The sequence below is a fragment of the Equus asinus genome, chromosome 20 (assembly GCF_041296235.1).
Source record: "Equus asinus isolate D_3611 breed Donkey chromosome 20, EquAss-T2T_v2, whole genome shotgun sequence".
NCBI lineage: Eukaryota > Metazoa > Chordata > Mammalia > Perissodactyla > Equidae > Equus > Equus asinus.
This window is the reverse complement of record NC_091809.1, coordinates 66,878,782-66,893,402: the sequence shown is the minus strand read 5'-3', so window position 1 is coordinate 66,893,402 and position 14,621 is coordinate 66,878,782. Positions and strand designations below refer to the sequence as shown.

General features: G+C 45.8%; 1 protein-coding gene across 1 annotated transcript in view; it reads left to right on the top strand.

Annotated features, from left to right (window-relative positions):
* The window catches only part of PANX1 (pannexin 1), a 47,314-nt gene that overhangs the window by 26,972 nt on the left and 5,721 nt on the right, over positions 1-14,621 (top strand). Inside the window, exons 2-4 of the mRNA XM_014835414.3 lie at positions 2,220-2,359; positions 12,510-12,733; positions 13,820-14,478. Coding sequence (XP_014690900.2) covers positions 2,220-2,359; positions 12,510-12,733; positions 13,820-14,478 — 1,023 coding nt within the window. The remainder of the gene's footprint in view (positions 1-2,219; positions 2,360-12,509; positions 12,734-13,819; positions 14,479-14,621) is intronic.

Here is a 14,621-nt window from a genome sequence, read left to right as displayed (position 1 = left end):
ATGAGCTCAACAAGTCCTCAATCTCTGTCTCCAGACTTAGTTATATTTCCTTTCTTCCTCTTTTGCAAAAGCTGTGGTACCATAAGTTTAGTTATTTATGCTCTAACAGTTTCTACCACTGCCTGGGGGAGGCCCCTGAGGTCTCAAGACAGACCTTGAAGCACCTTTTCCTATGGAAAGAATGTTACTACGTGTTGGCAACATGCGCTATGAGAGCTGTACCTAAGGAACTTACGACCAGACAGGTTTTCATAAAATCCTAATGGCATTGTCTGCTTTCTTGAGAAAGTATTTGGACAGATGCTGCAACTTGCCAGAAGCCATCCATTTATAACCTGGGGCCTACCTGTCCCTCTTGTAGTATCTGCTCTTACACCCAGTAAGCCTTGGTGTGTGGGACCTCTTAGGAAGCATTTGAGAAAGCATGCTCATGCGAGAGCAGTGTGAGGCTAGCCGTGTGGTCCTGTGCTGTCCTGACTACTCTATTTTTTAAAAATAAAATGGAAGGACTCAAGTTTAATGGGATAAGAGAGCTGGAAGGGACCTTGAAATATTTTCCTCATCCCCAACACATATTTAAGCCATTCCTGGTTGGCAAGAACTTACCCTGTTATAGGACACTTTCTGATGGTATTTGGGTTTTCACGGTGATCTCCTCTGAGAACTCTTGCTGAGAAGTCGTTTCCTGATGTCTGTGGGCATAAAGTCACCTGATGAAGAAGAGGGGGGACTCAGGGCCTTGCTCCTTGCACCCTCTCCACCACAAGAATCTACTCTCTGGACAGAATTCCTGTCACTGCCCTCTCCTCCCACAAGGATAAAGGAGGCCACCCCCTCCCCAGAGGAAGGCGACCCTTTGAGGCTTTTTATGTCCCAGAGACTAGGGAAGTCCAGCTCAGTGTCTTCCCATTGTCTTGTTCTCTCCATAGGGTGGTCAGGGAGAATGGTGGCCAGGCCCCCAATCTTTAAAGCTTTAACAGAATCTTCTAGTTACTTCATATAGAAGAATGTAACACTTATTGAGCAACTGCTAGAAACCAGGCACTATGCTAAGTATGTAGACATTAATGTCATTCCCTTTTTGAAGATTCCTGGCTTTGGAAGGCTATGTGACCTGAGGCCACAGCTATGAGTGACAGAGTTAGATTTAAATACAACTAATGTCAGAGCCCAAGAACTTAGCACTGTCTCACGCTGCATGGATGTGGGAGAGAGTGTGCCTGCTGTGGGCGACAGCAGCTGGTCGTGGAGCCTGTGACAAACACACGCTCCTGTAGGTGCTTGATGGGATGGGGGAGTGGGGCTGGGCTAGGGGCCACCAGGAGAAGCTCAGCGCCAGGCCCTCTGCTGGCTGGCAAGGAGGGGGTACACGGCTTCTGCCCTGCACCCCAAAAGGTCTGTTGGCCACTTTAGGAGTCCAAGGCACTCGAGAGCTTGAAGAGTCTTCCACGTAGCAAGTAATGTAGTCCTCAGTTTGCAGAGGAGAAAACCGAGTCCCAGAGCTCCTTCCCAGGAGAGCAAGTTAACGAGTTAACAGCAGAGCCTCATTGGGACCCAGCTTTCCCGATTCCCCGTCCGGCAACCATCTCCTTGTCTGGAGGTCTGCAGTCTCAAGCATGTGCCTTCCGAATGTGAACCACTTGAGAACAGGCTGCAGCTTCAGCCTGTGCCTTCTTTTCTTAGAGGAGATGGAAGACTGCTGATTGGCCATCCAGTGATGGATTACCAAAGGTTCCATCAGCCTTCTCTTTCTCAGGCTGAAAGTTCTCTGTTTTTTGCCTAAAAGGACTCCTTTTCTAGTCCAGTTTTCTTCGTTGACTCTCCTCCTCCCTTCTCCCCTCCCCACCCTATCCCCCTCCCCTGTCTCAACTCTCACCCCAAACTGAACCAGCTCGCTGCATGTCTTCTTTGTACATTTTTGCCTCTGGTTCTTTTCTTGCTCACTTTTTCTTTTTATGGTGGGTTCACTTCTTTCAAGGGTTTTTCCCCAACTGAGCCCAGGCTGCTGTCGTGACCAGTGTTGGCCAGAAGGCTCGCCAGTACTCAGCTTTAGTACAGTCGTGGGTGTTTGGTTTCGCTTTTGTCCTCACCCTGTCGTGGTGCTCCAGGACTTAGCTAACGCTGGAAACCTCAGGCAGGGAGGGGGAGGTGGGTGGGGTGGGAAGGGTCCAGACACCTGTGCTTTCATTTATCTGGAACAATCTGTTTTTGTTTCTCAGGTACACAAATAAGCTGTTTCTCCCCAAGTTCTTTCTCCTGGCGTCAGGCTGCCTTCGTGGATTCTTACTGTTGGGCTGCTGTTCAGCAGAAGGAGTCCTTGCAGGGCGATTCTGGAAACCTGCCATTGTGGCTGCATAAGGTAACTGGGGACATTCTGAAATCTCACCTGTTTGCTCTATAGGTGTGGGAACTGAGGCCCAGAGAGACTGTGCCAGTCCACGGCCACACAGATATGGATGGTCACTCAGCTCATACCACCACAGCACTTTCAAGTCAAAAGGAGCCTCAGAGATTACTTGATCTAGCACCTTAATTTAGCAGATGGGGAAACTGAGGCACTCTTTGGATTATAGCTCCTTAATGGCAGGCACCTCATGTGTCTTAGTCACCTTTCTATTCTTCATGCCCAGCAGAGTGTCTGGCCCATGGCAGGTCCTCAGTACATTTCTAGTGCCTCAGTGAGCGCTGTTTGATAGTAGTAGAGGTAGGACTGAAACACTGCTTTGGCCAGGGTCTTGTCCACCACACACACAGCGTCTCTTGGAAAAAGTAAGGACCAACACAGAGTTCAGCTGCTTCTAGCCAGTGTGTTACTGGAGCACCGAGAAGCACAGTGATGACTCCTTCTGGGTGTGTTGGCTGCAGCACAACTTCTGGAATAGATTCCTTTACTTTCTGATGGATCCAGATACTGCAAGGAACGGGAAACACTGCACTGAAGACACCAGTGTCCCACACAGAGGAGGTGCAGGTCAAGAGCCCCAGGATCGGGGTGTGGTGGAGGTGGGGGGTGTACAGAGGCTGGGCAGTGAAGAATGTGGGCCAGAGTTGGCACTTTTGTGCAGGAGAACGTTCTGTGCGTAGCGAAGTGTCTCCATTAGGTCTTCTCTGTGCTTATGAAAGTAGAACTTTGTTTCAGCCTGTCCTTATTTTCAACCACTGGTTCTTTTGTCCATCATGAAAACAAATAGAACATTTGTGTATCTTCTGGTATTCTCATCTACTTAGGAAAACATGGTATTTTAGCTTCTGAAAAACCAAAGGCTGAAGTTTGTGTGACTCTCTCCTGCTTTGACCTGCTGCTGAAAACACAGTCAGCATCTTTCTTTTTGGAAAGAACAGTTTAAATCCTTTGCTCTGACTCAGGCCTGTTCCTTTCATGGTTATTTATTCTGTGCCACTCAGCACAGTGCTGCCCTACAGTGGCTCCTTTCTTCTTCTGGGTTCTCTCTTCTCTTTGACTTTCAGCCTTCGCATTAGTTGGGTCCTCAGCAACTTTGCATGACTTAGTAGCCAGGGCAACAAATGACAAGGATCTTTAGTATGAATGGGCACAGTTCCAGAAATTGAACAGCCTAGTTTGCAAGTCTGAATCCATGCTGTGGTAGTTTCACTCCCTTTGTTACAATGCTCTTAGGAGAATGGAAGGTTATAATCAGTTGCTGGGCTCGGCATTGATGGAGCTACAGAAGAAGAATGTGTAATCTAGGATTGTCTAATGGAAGAGTTGGCAAGGATGTTAGAGATTGCAGAACTTTAGAGCAGGAAGAAATTCGAAGATTCTGATCCAGATGCATTTTACATTTAAAGATAGGGGCAGCTTTAGGAGTTAAGCCCAGGAGTCACAGGACTAGTGCTGGCTGTAAGACTAGAATCAGGTCTCTGGGCTCCCAGCCCATGGCCCCTGTAGGGTAGGAGAGGAAATCTTATAGAGCAGCGTGGGTGGCCAGGCCTTAGGTTTCCAGTAGTGAGAGAGTAAGGCGCCCTCTTTCTCGTGGTGGTAGTCTAGTTTGTTTGGACGGAAGTTTGGCCGACGGTCTAAGCAGAGTTCTTGCCAGATTCACAGGGCTGGAGACAAAAATTGAAGTTGGGACCTGCCAAGTTGGAAGGACCCTGGTCAACACCCCTAGCTTGAAAGGCCATTGCTGAAGAGTAAGGGGTGATCCAGAATTAAACCAGCCCTCACAGGGACTAGAGCCCTGGTTTGAATCATTTCAATACTGTTTGAATGAATCTCTAGCCTATCTGCCAGCCAGAAGCAAAAGTAAATCCTCTAGAGGAAGGTAACTTCCTCCAGAGTCTCAGATTCTGTTTTTTGTTTTGTTTCACTGAAGAAGATTGACCCTGAGCTAACATCTGTTGTCAATCTTCCTCTTTTTGCTTAGGAAGATTCACCCTGAGCTAACATCTGTGCCAGTCTTCCTCTGTTTTGTATGTGGGCCACAGCAGCATGGCCACTAACAAGCAGTGTAGGTCTGCACCCAGGAACTGAACCTGGGCCGCTAAAGTGGAGCATGCTGAACTCAACCACTAAGCCACAGGGCCAGGCCCCCAGAATCTCAAATTCTTGCTTCAGTTTTTCACATGTAATGTTCAGCACTCAATTAAAAATAACAGGCATACAAGAAAATCAAGGGAAAAATCAGAACTAGAAACAGACCCACAAGAGATCCAGATAATAGATGGATCAGACACACATTTAAATAACTGTTAATAATATGTTCAAAGGACTAAGACAATATGCAGAATTTCACAGACATGGAAATTCTTGAACTGAAAACAATAAGTGACATAGAGTTGATTTTTGCTAATGTTGGTTGAGGGCCTACCATGTGCATTTGAGTATGCTCGGCATCAGAGCCTCACATGACACAGCCCCTCCCTCAGGGAGCTCGCTGGTTAGTTGGGAGAACAGATGTGTACAGACACTGAGAAGGAATAATCAGAAAGGTAGATGGAAAAAGGAGAGTGTGGTTCTCATGGAAACCAAGGGATGAGTGTTCTCAGACAGAGCAGTGAGCTCTGTTAAGTGCTGGGCAGAGAAGACCATGCAATGAAGGTGAGACAAAACTTACTGGATTTGGTGAAATCACTGGCGACCCTGGCAGCAGTGATTTCAGTGGAGAAGTCGGTACCAGATGGCAGTGGGTGAATGGGAAGTGAGGAAATGAACATGATGATAATAGACAATTTATTCACATTTTTTTCTTTCTCATAAAATCTCTTTCTGGGAAAAGGAAGAGAGAATAACAACCTGGGTTCACCCCCCCTGGCCCCTGTGAACCACCCCAGCCTCACATCTAGACCCATTCCCACTGTCCCCCTGTGTCCCTGGGACCCTAACTTCCCACAGGTCTCATATTTCTTGGCTGTTTCACACTCTCTCCTATGAAGAGCCTTCCCCTGACACATACCCTCCCCCCACCCCACCAGCCTGGCTAACTCTTAAGGTATTATTCTGGTCTCAGCTTAAATGTCATTTCCACCTAGAAGCTTCCCCTTCATTTCTAGATTGAGGGTTGTTGCCAGGTCACATTGCTTCAAGGGCCAGGTGGGTCAACATGAAGCCTCCAGGAATAAGCCCATAGGGCCCCTGTGTGGACGGCAGAGCACACACTCTGCCTAAAGACAGTCAGATTGTAAAAAGGGGAATGCTACCCAAGCAGGACGTCAGCTGCACCCCACCCTGGTCTGTGTTGCTTGGTTGTACATTCCAGAGCAGCTTGTGCTTTTCCTGGAGTCACCCTGGGATATGGTAATTACTTGCGTTAATTCTGCTTAATTGATTCTTTCTTTCTAAGATTGTAAGTAAGTTCCATGCTGGCAGAGACCATGTCCATGTCTCATTCATCAGCGTACCCCTGGGACAACACATAGTCCATAGTGGGTGCTCATAGGTGGGAGGGAAGGGCAGAATGTGGCTGGTACATCGTGTTTGGAGCCAGACTCAGCTCTCTAGGAGCGCTCTGAGTGGTGCTCAGTGGATTATAGGCACAGGGTTTAGTGAACACTCCTCAAGTCAGTTGTGATGCCAGATTTAAAACCAGGAGACCCAAATTCCCCCCAGAGGAATTACTCAGTGTCATATTTAAGTGTGTAGCAGTGTAGAGTTGATGGCATTGGTATAATTAATGCTGCAATTTCTCCCCACCTCTCCTTTCATTTCTCCTTGCCTCTTCTCTGTTTCTTTCCCTCTCCATTTGTTTCTGGTGGTTTCTAGTACCTCTAAGGAAGAGTCTTTGGTGGAAATGTGGTGCAGTCAAGGGGACCGACAGGTGGTGCTCTAAGACTGTTTGATTACTGGGCTTCTTTTGAGTGTTCTGTTCTCTTTGTTCAAGTTCATAACTGTTTGGCAAGATTTCTTTCTGAAACAGAGAAGCAGAATTTTGATTGCAAAACAAAATAAGAACAACAAGAACAAGAAAATAAAATTAGCAGAGTAAACAAATCTTTATTTCTCCTAAGTGGATTACAGAAACTTAGCCAGAGGGGGACCTCTGAGGCTCCCAAACCAGATGTTTGCAAACCTTAGCATTACCTACGGGGTGGCTTGTGAAAATACAGGATCCTGAGCCCTATCCAGACCACTGGGTTGAAACCTGTGGAGTTAACGCCAGGAATATGGGAGTTTTGGGGTTTGTTTGTGTGTTTTTTGTGTGTTTGAGGAAGAGTGGCCCTGAGCTAACATCTCTTGCTAATCTTTCTCTTTTTGTTTGAGGAATATTGTCACTGAGCTAACATCTGTGCCAATCTTCCTCTATTTTATGTGGGATGTCGCGACAGCGTGGCTTGAGGAGTGGTGCTGTGTCCGTGCCCTGGATCCAAACCTGCAAACCCCAGGCTGCCAAAACAGCGTGTGGGAACTCAACCACCATGCCACTGGGCCAGCTCCCAGGAATATGGTTTTTATCAGTTTCCCAGGATATCCTGATGCTGCTGGCCCAACTTGGGTTCCATGTGGGCAGCATTCCTCTAGACCAGTTTCCCCACATTCTATGTGCATACAGATCACCTGGGGATCTTGTTGAAATGTAGACTCAGATTCAGTAGGTCTGATGGGGGCCTGCATTCTGCATTTCTAACAAGCTCCTGGGTGATGCTGAAGTTGCTGGTCTGTGGACCACTCTTTGAGAAGCAAGAATCCAGAGCAGGGGTTGACAAACTATGACATACACACTCCAGCCAAATCCAGCCCACTGCCTGTTTCTGCAAATAGTTTTATCGGAACACAACCTTGCCCATTCATTTACACATTACCTGTGTCCGTTTTCACTCTATGACAGAGTTAAATAGTTGCAACAGAGCTCATACGGCTCATAGACATTTTCTGTCTTGCTGTTTGCAGGAAAACGTTTGCTCACCCCGGATCTAGAGTTCTAAAGCCCTTCCAGAGGATCCATTGGAAGAGAACTCCCTGCCTCATGGGACATTCCCTTTTTGTGCAGATCTTTAGGAAAGTTTTTCCTTGCTTCTTTGTAACTTGGTTCTAATTCTGGACAGGAGTCTTTTTCTTCTTCTACGCACAAATGCTTTGCTTACCATCTTCTCTCCTCATATTAGATCCCTCCCAGAATGTCATGAATCATGAAGCCTGCTACTTGAGGTGTGTGCCCTCGAGTGCAGGATAGAATGGCCTACCATCTTTCTTTTCTGGCCTCTGGAAGCTGCTCGTGGAGTGCATTAACCTTTCTTGGTGGCCTTTCACTCTTTAGACTTCCATATTTGGGATTATCTTTAAGTGGGTTACTGTCTGAACAACATGCAGCCAAGAACAAACATCTTTCATGCATCTTTATGTGTGACTTCCCCGCTGGAATTTGTTCTTGGCTTACATGCTTCCTACCTTCTGACCATTCCTTCCCATCTCTTCCAAAATTCTCTTTCTGCCTGTCCTTTAAGTGGTAGGGTCTCGTATCCCTCCCTGTTCCTCTTGTTTTCTTCTACACATTCTCCTTGGAGAATCTCAACCGTGCTCTTGGCGTCAACCATCTATATGTTACATGATCCTGAAATGGAAAGCTGGCTAGATTTTCTTCCTTCATTTTCAGTTACCTACTACATGTCTCTACCAGGTAGATGACTACAGGTATATCATGTTCAAAATTTCTCATCTTCTTACGTCTGCCTCCCACCTCACTCTCCTCTGCTCTGACTCTGTTCCTCCTTGTTTCTTTATTTCAACTAATGGTACCGCAATCCACACCCTTGCGTAAACTGGAAACCTAGAATTAGCCTCAGTTCTTCCCCTTTTCCTTCTGTCACTTCCAAGTCTGTTTCCCTCTCTACGGAGCTTTCCAATCTGGCTTCCCTCTCCCCATCGCTGACTTAGTTCAGTGCTCGTCACTTCCCACCTCTTTGCTCAGCAACCTCCTGCCTTGTCTCTCTCCTCTCCAGTGCGTTCCCTTCTCCACTGCTGCTGTAATCTTTCTTAGGTGAATTTTGATCATGCCCTCCTCTAGGAGCTTCCTATTATGAATAATGTAGAAGCCGAAAGCTTCGTAATTTGGTCCCTGCGTACCCTTTCTGTGAGTTTCCTAGGACTACTAGAACAGATTACCACAAACTCAGTAGCTTGAAACAGCACAAATTTGTTCTCTCATAGTTCTGGAGGCCAGAAGTTAGAAATCAAGGTGTCAGCAGAGTTGGCTCTCTCCTGAGGGCTCAGAGGGAGAATCTGCTGCTTGCCTCTCTTATAGTTTCTGGCAGTTGCTGGCGATCCTTGGTGTTCCTTGGCTCGTGGATGCATCACTCCAATCTCTGCCTCCATCTCCACATGGCCTCTCCCCTGTGTGTCTCTGTGTCATCATATGGCCTTCTTACAGGGATACTAGTCACTGGATTAGGGCCCACCCTAAGTTAGTATGACCTCATTTCAACTAATTACATCTGCAGAAACTCTATTTCCCAACAGTGTCATGTTCTGAGGTTCCAGGTGCGCGGGACACCTTCAACCTAGTGCACCCTTCCAGCCTCAGCTCTTCCTACTTCCTCACCTGTGGTCTTGCTCACTGCCTTTGCTCCCCTGGTTGGGTAAGAACTCACCAGGCAAACAAGGAGAAAGGATTCCAGCAAAGGAAAGAGGATATCTGGAGGTCCACAGAGATGGTGAATTTGGAGCTGAGTCTTACCATAATGCTTTATTTTATGTTATTTTTTTGCCTCCCTGTGCTTTAAGACATAGCTGAGATGTTACCTCTTTTACAGAGCCTTCCCTGACCTCCCCACGGACATGTCTGTTCCCTCAGTACTTAGAACCTACATATTTTGTGGCCATCACTTTTATGTTTTGATTATTTAATTATTAGCTTATGTTCCCACCCGGCCAGTGTGGTCCTGGGGCAGCCTCTGTGCACTTCATCTGTGAGGACCGTGCTTCCAGCCCACCGCCTGGCACCTAGCAGGTGCCCAGGAGATGTTTTGGAATGAATTTACCCATCTGCATTTAATCCCATAAGACATGATCACATGCATTCCAGGGGACGAGTTGTTCAGGCCTCACTGGACGTTTCTTTGCCGTAGATGAGGTAGAGGGAATTTGAATGTGGAAGGAGCTTGTACCAATCCCCTGCAAGCTTCCTTCCACCTGGAGGGTCTCTTGTTTTAACTACAGCCCCTTCCAGAAACAACACAGATTTTTAAAGCAAATAGACTAAAAATTGTGCCAACTCCTTCATTCCATGTTGCTTTGAGAAGCTTCGCTCTCGTGGGGAGAGCTCAGTGCAAACATGGACGTCCTAGAGAGCAGCGCAGTCACAGCTTTGGTCTCGGACAGTTTGGAGGAGATGGGGCTTCTGAGCAGAGTCGTTCCTGTCCAGCAGATGCACTCCCGAGGCCCTGCAGTTTTCCTGGCTTCCTTATTTGGACAAAAGGATTTTAAAGAGGATAATTGAATGCTTTTTCGGATTCCTATTTCAGTTGAATTGATTTTAATACAAGCTTGTTACAGATTCACTGAAAGTCGCCTTTTTATTTTTGATGGAAAAGAAAAAAAAGGTTGAATTGTGGAGAAAACCAAGAAACAGGGCATTCAACTACATTCCTAAAGAGGTGATCAAGGTACAGGGTATTTTAGGAGAAAGCCTAGGGCCAATATGTAATACCTTTAAACATTCGTTTTTCTAATTACAGTGAGCTGTGCTGAACTTTCATTGGTACTAATTAGTGCACCACATAGGCATGTTAGAAAAATTGCCACAGACTGTAAATAGTCACTGTTTCATTCAGAAGAAAAGTTTGAAGTAAAATACTGTTATTTAGATAGCTTTGGAACAAAAGTGACTTTTAAAAAATATGTCACAACCCCAAGTTAGCAATAGTGTTCTCTCCGTGGTTCCGAAAGAAAATGCCTGGCTCTCTTGGTTATGGAAGCAGCGCAAACTCTATATTATGCAGTTACATTTTTCTACTAATGGGTACCCTTCAGCGTGGGCAAGGGTTGAAGGGACAGTGCTTCTCACTGCAGCCAGCTTTGAATTATGCTGCCAAAATTCAGCTCATCACAGCCTGTTGTGTGTGTCATTGTGTAACAGCCCTTTGCAAATTGGGTTAATAATTTTGAGAAACTCCAGCCCATGTCAGGACCCTGAAGCGTTGCAGCCGTATTGATCAGAGAGCTTTGCAAAGTTTCAGAGCCCTCTGTGCTATTTGTCTCTTTGTTCTGGAGCAGAGGTTTCTAACGTGGGGTCCATGGTAGCATCAAGGAGTCTGTGAGCCAGGGTGGGAAAACACATGACAACTTTATTTTTAGGCACTTCTAACTAAAATTTAACATAAAAAATAAGTATATACATATATGTAGTGACTTTCTCACCCACAGAAATCACAGGTAACTTAGAATACTGTTTACTCTTCACTACTGCAAAGTTACTGAAGGTATTTGACCTTCTGTTAGAGCCCTTTCAATGTGTTAATAATCACATGCAAATTTGTTTTTTAATATTTTGATAACTATATTAATATAATTCATTTCCTCTGTGAACCTATATGTATTATTTTATGAGTTTAAAAATACTATTCTTTATGAAAAATGAGGAAAGGCTGAGGGAACTGTCACAGAACAAAGGAGACTAGGAAGTCATGACAACTATATGCACTGGGCACTCTGGATTGGATCTCCCAAGAGAAAGAAGACAATACTGGAGAAATAATGGAGAAATCCAAATCAAAGTGTGGAACTTAGTTGCTAGTAATGTACCAGTGATGTACCACGGAAACGTAAGGTGTTAACAGTGGGGAAAACTGGACAAGGGTTATTTGAGAATGCTCTATACTCTATTTGAAACTTTCTGTGCATCTTAATTTACAGTGAAGTCATGGCATTGGGTCTACTGCCTGCTCCCAGAGATGTTAGGGGTGGGGGTTTTGTGTCAACTCAAGGCCACTGAGGCCTCTTCCTGTTACAACTCTGAGAGCGAGAGCAGTCCAAAGGTAGGGAGAAGTTTTCCAGAGAAGTAAAATAATTTGCAGTATATTAAGGTAGAAAAGTCATGGCTCTGGGGCAGAGAGGTCAGGCTTCATCTTCTGTCTCTGTCACTTACTAGCTTTGTGCTCTGTGGCCAGAAGCTTCTCTGGGCTTCCTCTTCCCCTTTGCAAAATGGAGCCATCAGTAAAGGCCTTGCCGGGCTCATTGTGAGGACTAATGATAATGTGCCCGTTAGATCCACAGGCCACTGAGCTGAGCTGAAATTTGTATCTGCACTGCCCGCGGGTCATGGTCTTCCTCCATCTCCTGAGGCTGAGCCCTTCCTGACTGCCCCACAGATCTGGCTACAGAGTGCTTTCGCTCTGACCTCTGAATCCCCTCTCACTTGTTTTGCATATCCATCCACATCCTGATGCTCTCCTCCTGACCGTTGCCCCTTTGTGGTTGGCTTCTCCAGACTTGAGATGATCCAATTGTAAAATGAGGGTCTTGGGCGGTCCTCAGGTCTGTCCCAGCACAGAAGGCCCTTCCGAATTCTGTGAATTTTAACTGCTTATTTCAGCTGTTTGATAGAGTCATTACTGGATCACCAAAGCCACAATTTTTTAAATTTGTTTTGAGTGAAGTTATGCATTTCTGTGACATTCTCCCATATTCCAGAAAGAAAAGAAACAAACAAACAGCTCTGCCTTAGTGACCTTCTAAAACCACAGCAATTAAAAAGAAAGAGCCCAGCAGAGGCCACTGTGACATTTACCTGTTCCTTAATTGGGATTTTGTTGAGGAATTACTCTAAAGGACATGAGAGTCATTTTATTTTTTCATTTCATTCTGTGATTAGAGAGGAGACACCATGTGTCACCGTGTAGTTGCCATTTACTTCAATTTAAAGTCTATTGAAGGAGGGGAAAAAAATAGTCACCGATATCAAGCATTATCTGGTTATTAGGTAATGAGCCTGGTTTCCATGAGTGACATGGGCACTCACATTTGTCTCAAGATGAGAAAAGCGAGAGCAGCACTTAGCACAGTTAGGTTACTTCGATGGGGGACCGTTGATCCCATGGTTTGCTCCCTTGTTTTCCAGTTTTTCCCCTACATCCTGTTGCTGGTGGCGATCCTCCTGTACCTGCCCTCCCTGTTCTGGCGTTTCACAGCTGCTCCTCATCTTTGCTCAGATTTGAAGTTTATCATGGAAGAACTTGACAAGGTTTACAACCGCGCCATTAAAGCCGCAAAGAGCATGCACGACCTCGATGTGACAGATGGTGCCAGCCCAGTTCCGGGTGTTAATGAGAACGCAGGGCAAAGGTAACTTACCCCCCAGCAGCTGTCTTGCCAGGTTTTGGGGTACGAGTTCTCTGCCCTTCTCCTGCCTGTTTGAGCTCAGGGCTCCCATAGCTGGTAGATGGGGGGCCATCACTCACCTACTGACGCTCTCTGGGAGACAGGAAGGGCTGCTCTCCCAAATCTCTCCCCTACCTGTCTGTCCCAACACCTGTCCTCATGTTGAGTCCTTCCCTTGTTGAGTGAAACATCACTGTCACATCTTCTCACATGCAGTTCTAGTAGGGGTGGCAGGTTACGGAACTAGGTGTGGCCTGCTTGCTTTGACCTACTCCTTAATGGAGAAGCGCAATGGATGATGAGGCTGCTGAGCTCAGAGACCCCTGCGAGAGAAGTAGGGAACAAATAGGCAGTGTGTTGCCTCTTTGACATTCTTCCTCTGGTTCTTATTATCAACAATAGTAACAAGAATATTAATAGCTCTCATTTTTAAAATACTTAATATATTCCAGACACCGTGTTGAGTTCTCTAAGTACATTATCTCATTTCACCCTCAGAGCATCGTTTCAACTAAATGCATTTATTATTAGTTTTCCAGTTGGAAGCACTGTCCTCTAGCTATTAGTGGGAGAGCTGGGACCTGGACCAGGTCTGTCAGGCCCCGCAGTCTGAGCCCACACACACTCAGCTGTCGCCTCCCGCCCCTCACCCATAGGAGGCATATGTGTTCCAGTTGGGCTGGGAAATTCTTTTCCTTATTCTGCACACATGAGTGCAAAATGGTAGTTTAAAAAAAAGCAGAATAAGAAATATCAAATTTATTTAACAAACATTTAACATTTGCTAGGTGCCAGGTGTTCTAAGAATTTACAAATATAACTCATTTAACTAACTAGACCTTTAAAATATTAAGGGGAAAAGTGTTTTATTATTGCTTTTCCTTCTTCCTTTTTTTTAAAACCTGATTTTATTCCCTGGTATTCTACTGAAGTTACAGGTAGAGAAGTACAGGAGAGAAGGCATTTGAGGGTTTTAGTGGGGTGTGGCTGAATGTGGGTATATCTTTGATGGCCTTGGTAAGGGTTTACATTTTTGTTCATTTTTTTTAGTTTGTGGGAGATATCTGAAAGCCACTTCAAGTACCCAATTGTGGAGCAGTACTTGAAGACAAAGAAAAACTCTAAAGATTTAATCGTCAGGTACCTCAGCTGCCGGGTGCTAACCCTCAGTATTATACTGTTAGCCTGTGTCTACCTGGGCTATTACTTTAGCCTCTCCTCCCTCTCGGATGAGTTTGTCTGCAGCATCAAATCTGGGATCCTGAGAAATGACAGCACTGTCCCTGATCGGTTTCAGTGCAAACTTGTTGCAGTCGGCATCTTCCAGTTGCTCAGTTTCATCAACCTTGTGGTTTACGTTCTGCTGGCTCCCGTCGTTGTCTACACGCTGTTTGTTCCATTCCGACAGAAGACAGATGTTCTCAAAGTGTACGAAATCCTGCCCACTTTCGGAGTTCTGCATTTCAAGTCTGAAAGGTACAACGACATGAGCCTCTACAATCTTTTCTTGGAGGAGAATATAAGTGAACTCAAGTCATACAAGTGTCTGAAGGTACTGGAGAATATTAAAAGCAGTGGTCAGGGCATCGACCCCATGCTGCTCCTGACCAACCTCGGCACGATCAAGATGGATGTTGTCGATGGCAAAATTCCCAGGGCTGTGCAGATGATGGGAAAGGAGCTGGGGAACCAGATGGCAGAGCTCAAAGGTAGGGTGGCCTGTCAGGGCCGAGGCTGAGGAAGCCCACCAAGCGCCTTTGCAGCTGCCTTTTATGAATGATTGACAGTCTTAACCCCACCCACTATTGTTAATCCATTTTCCCATTAGGGTCTTTCAGTACTGACAGAGCAG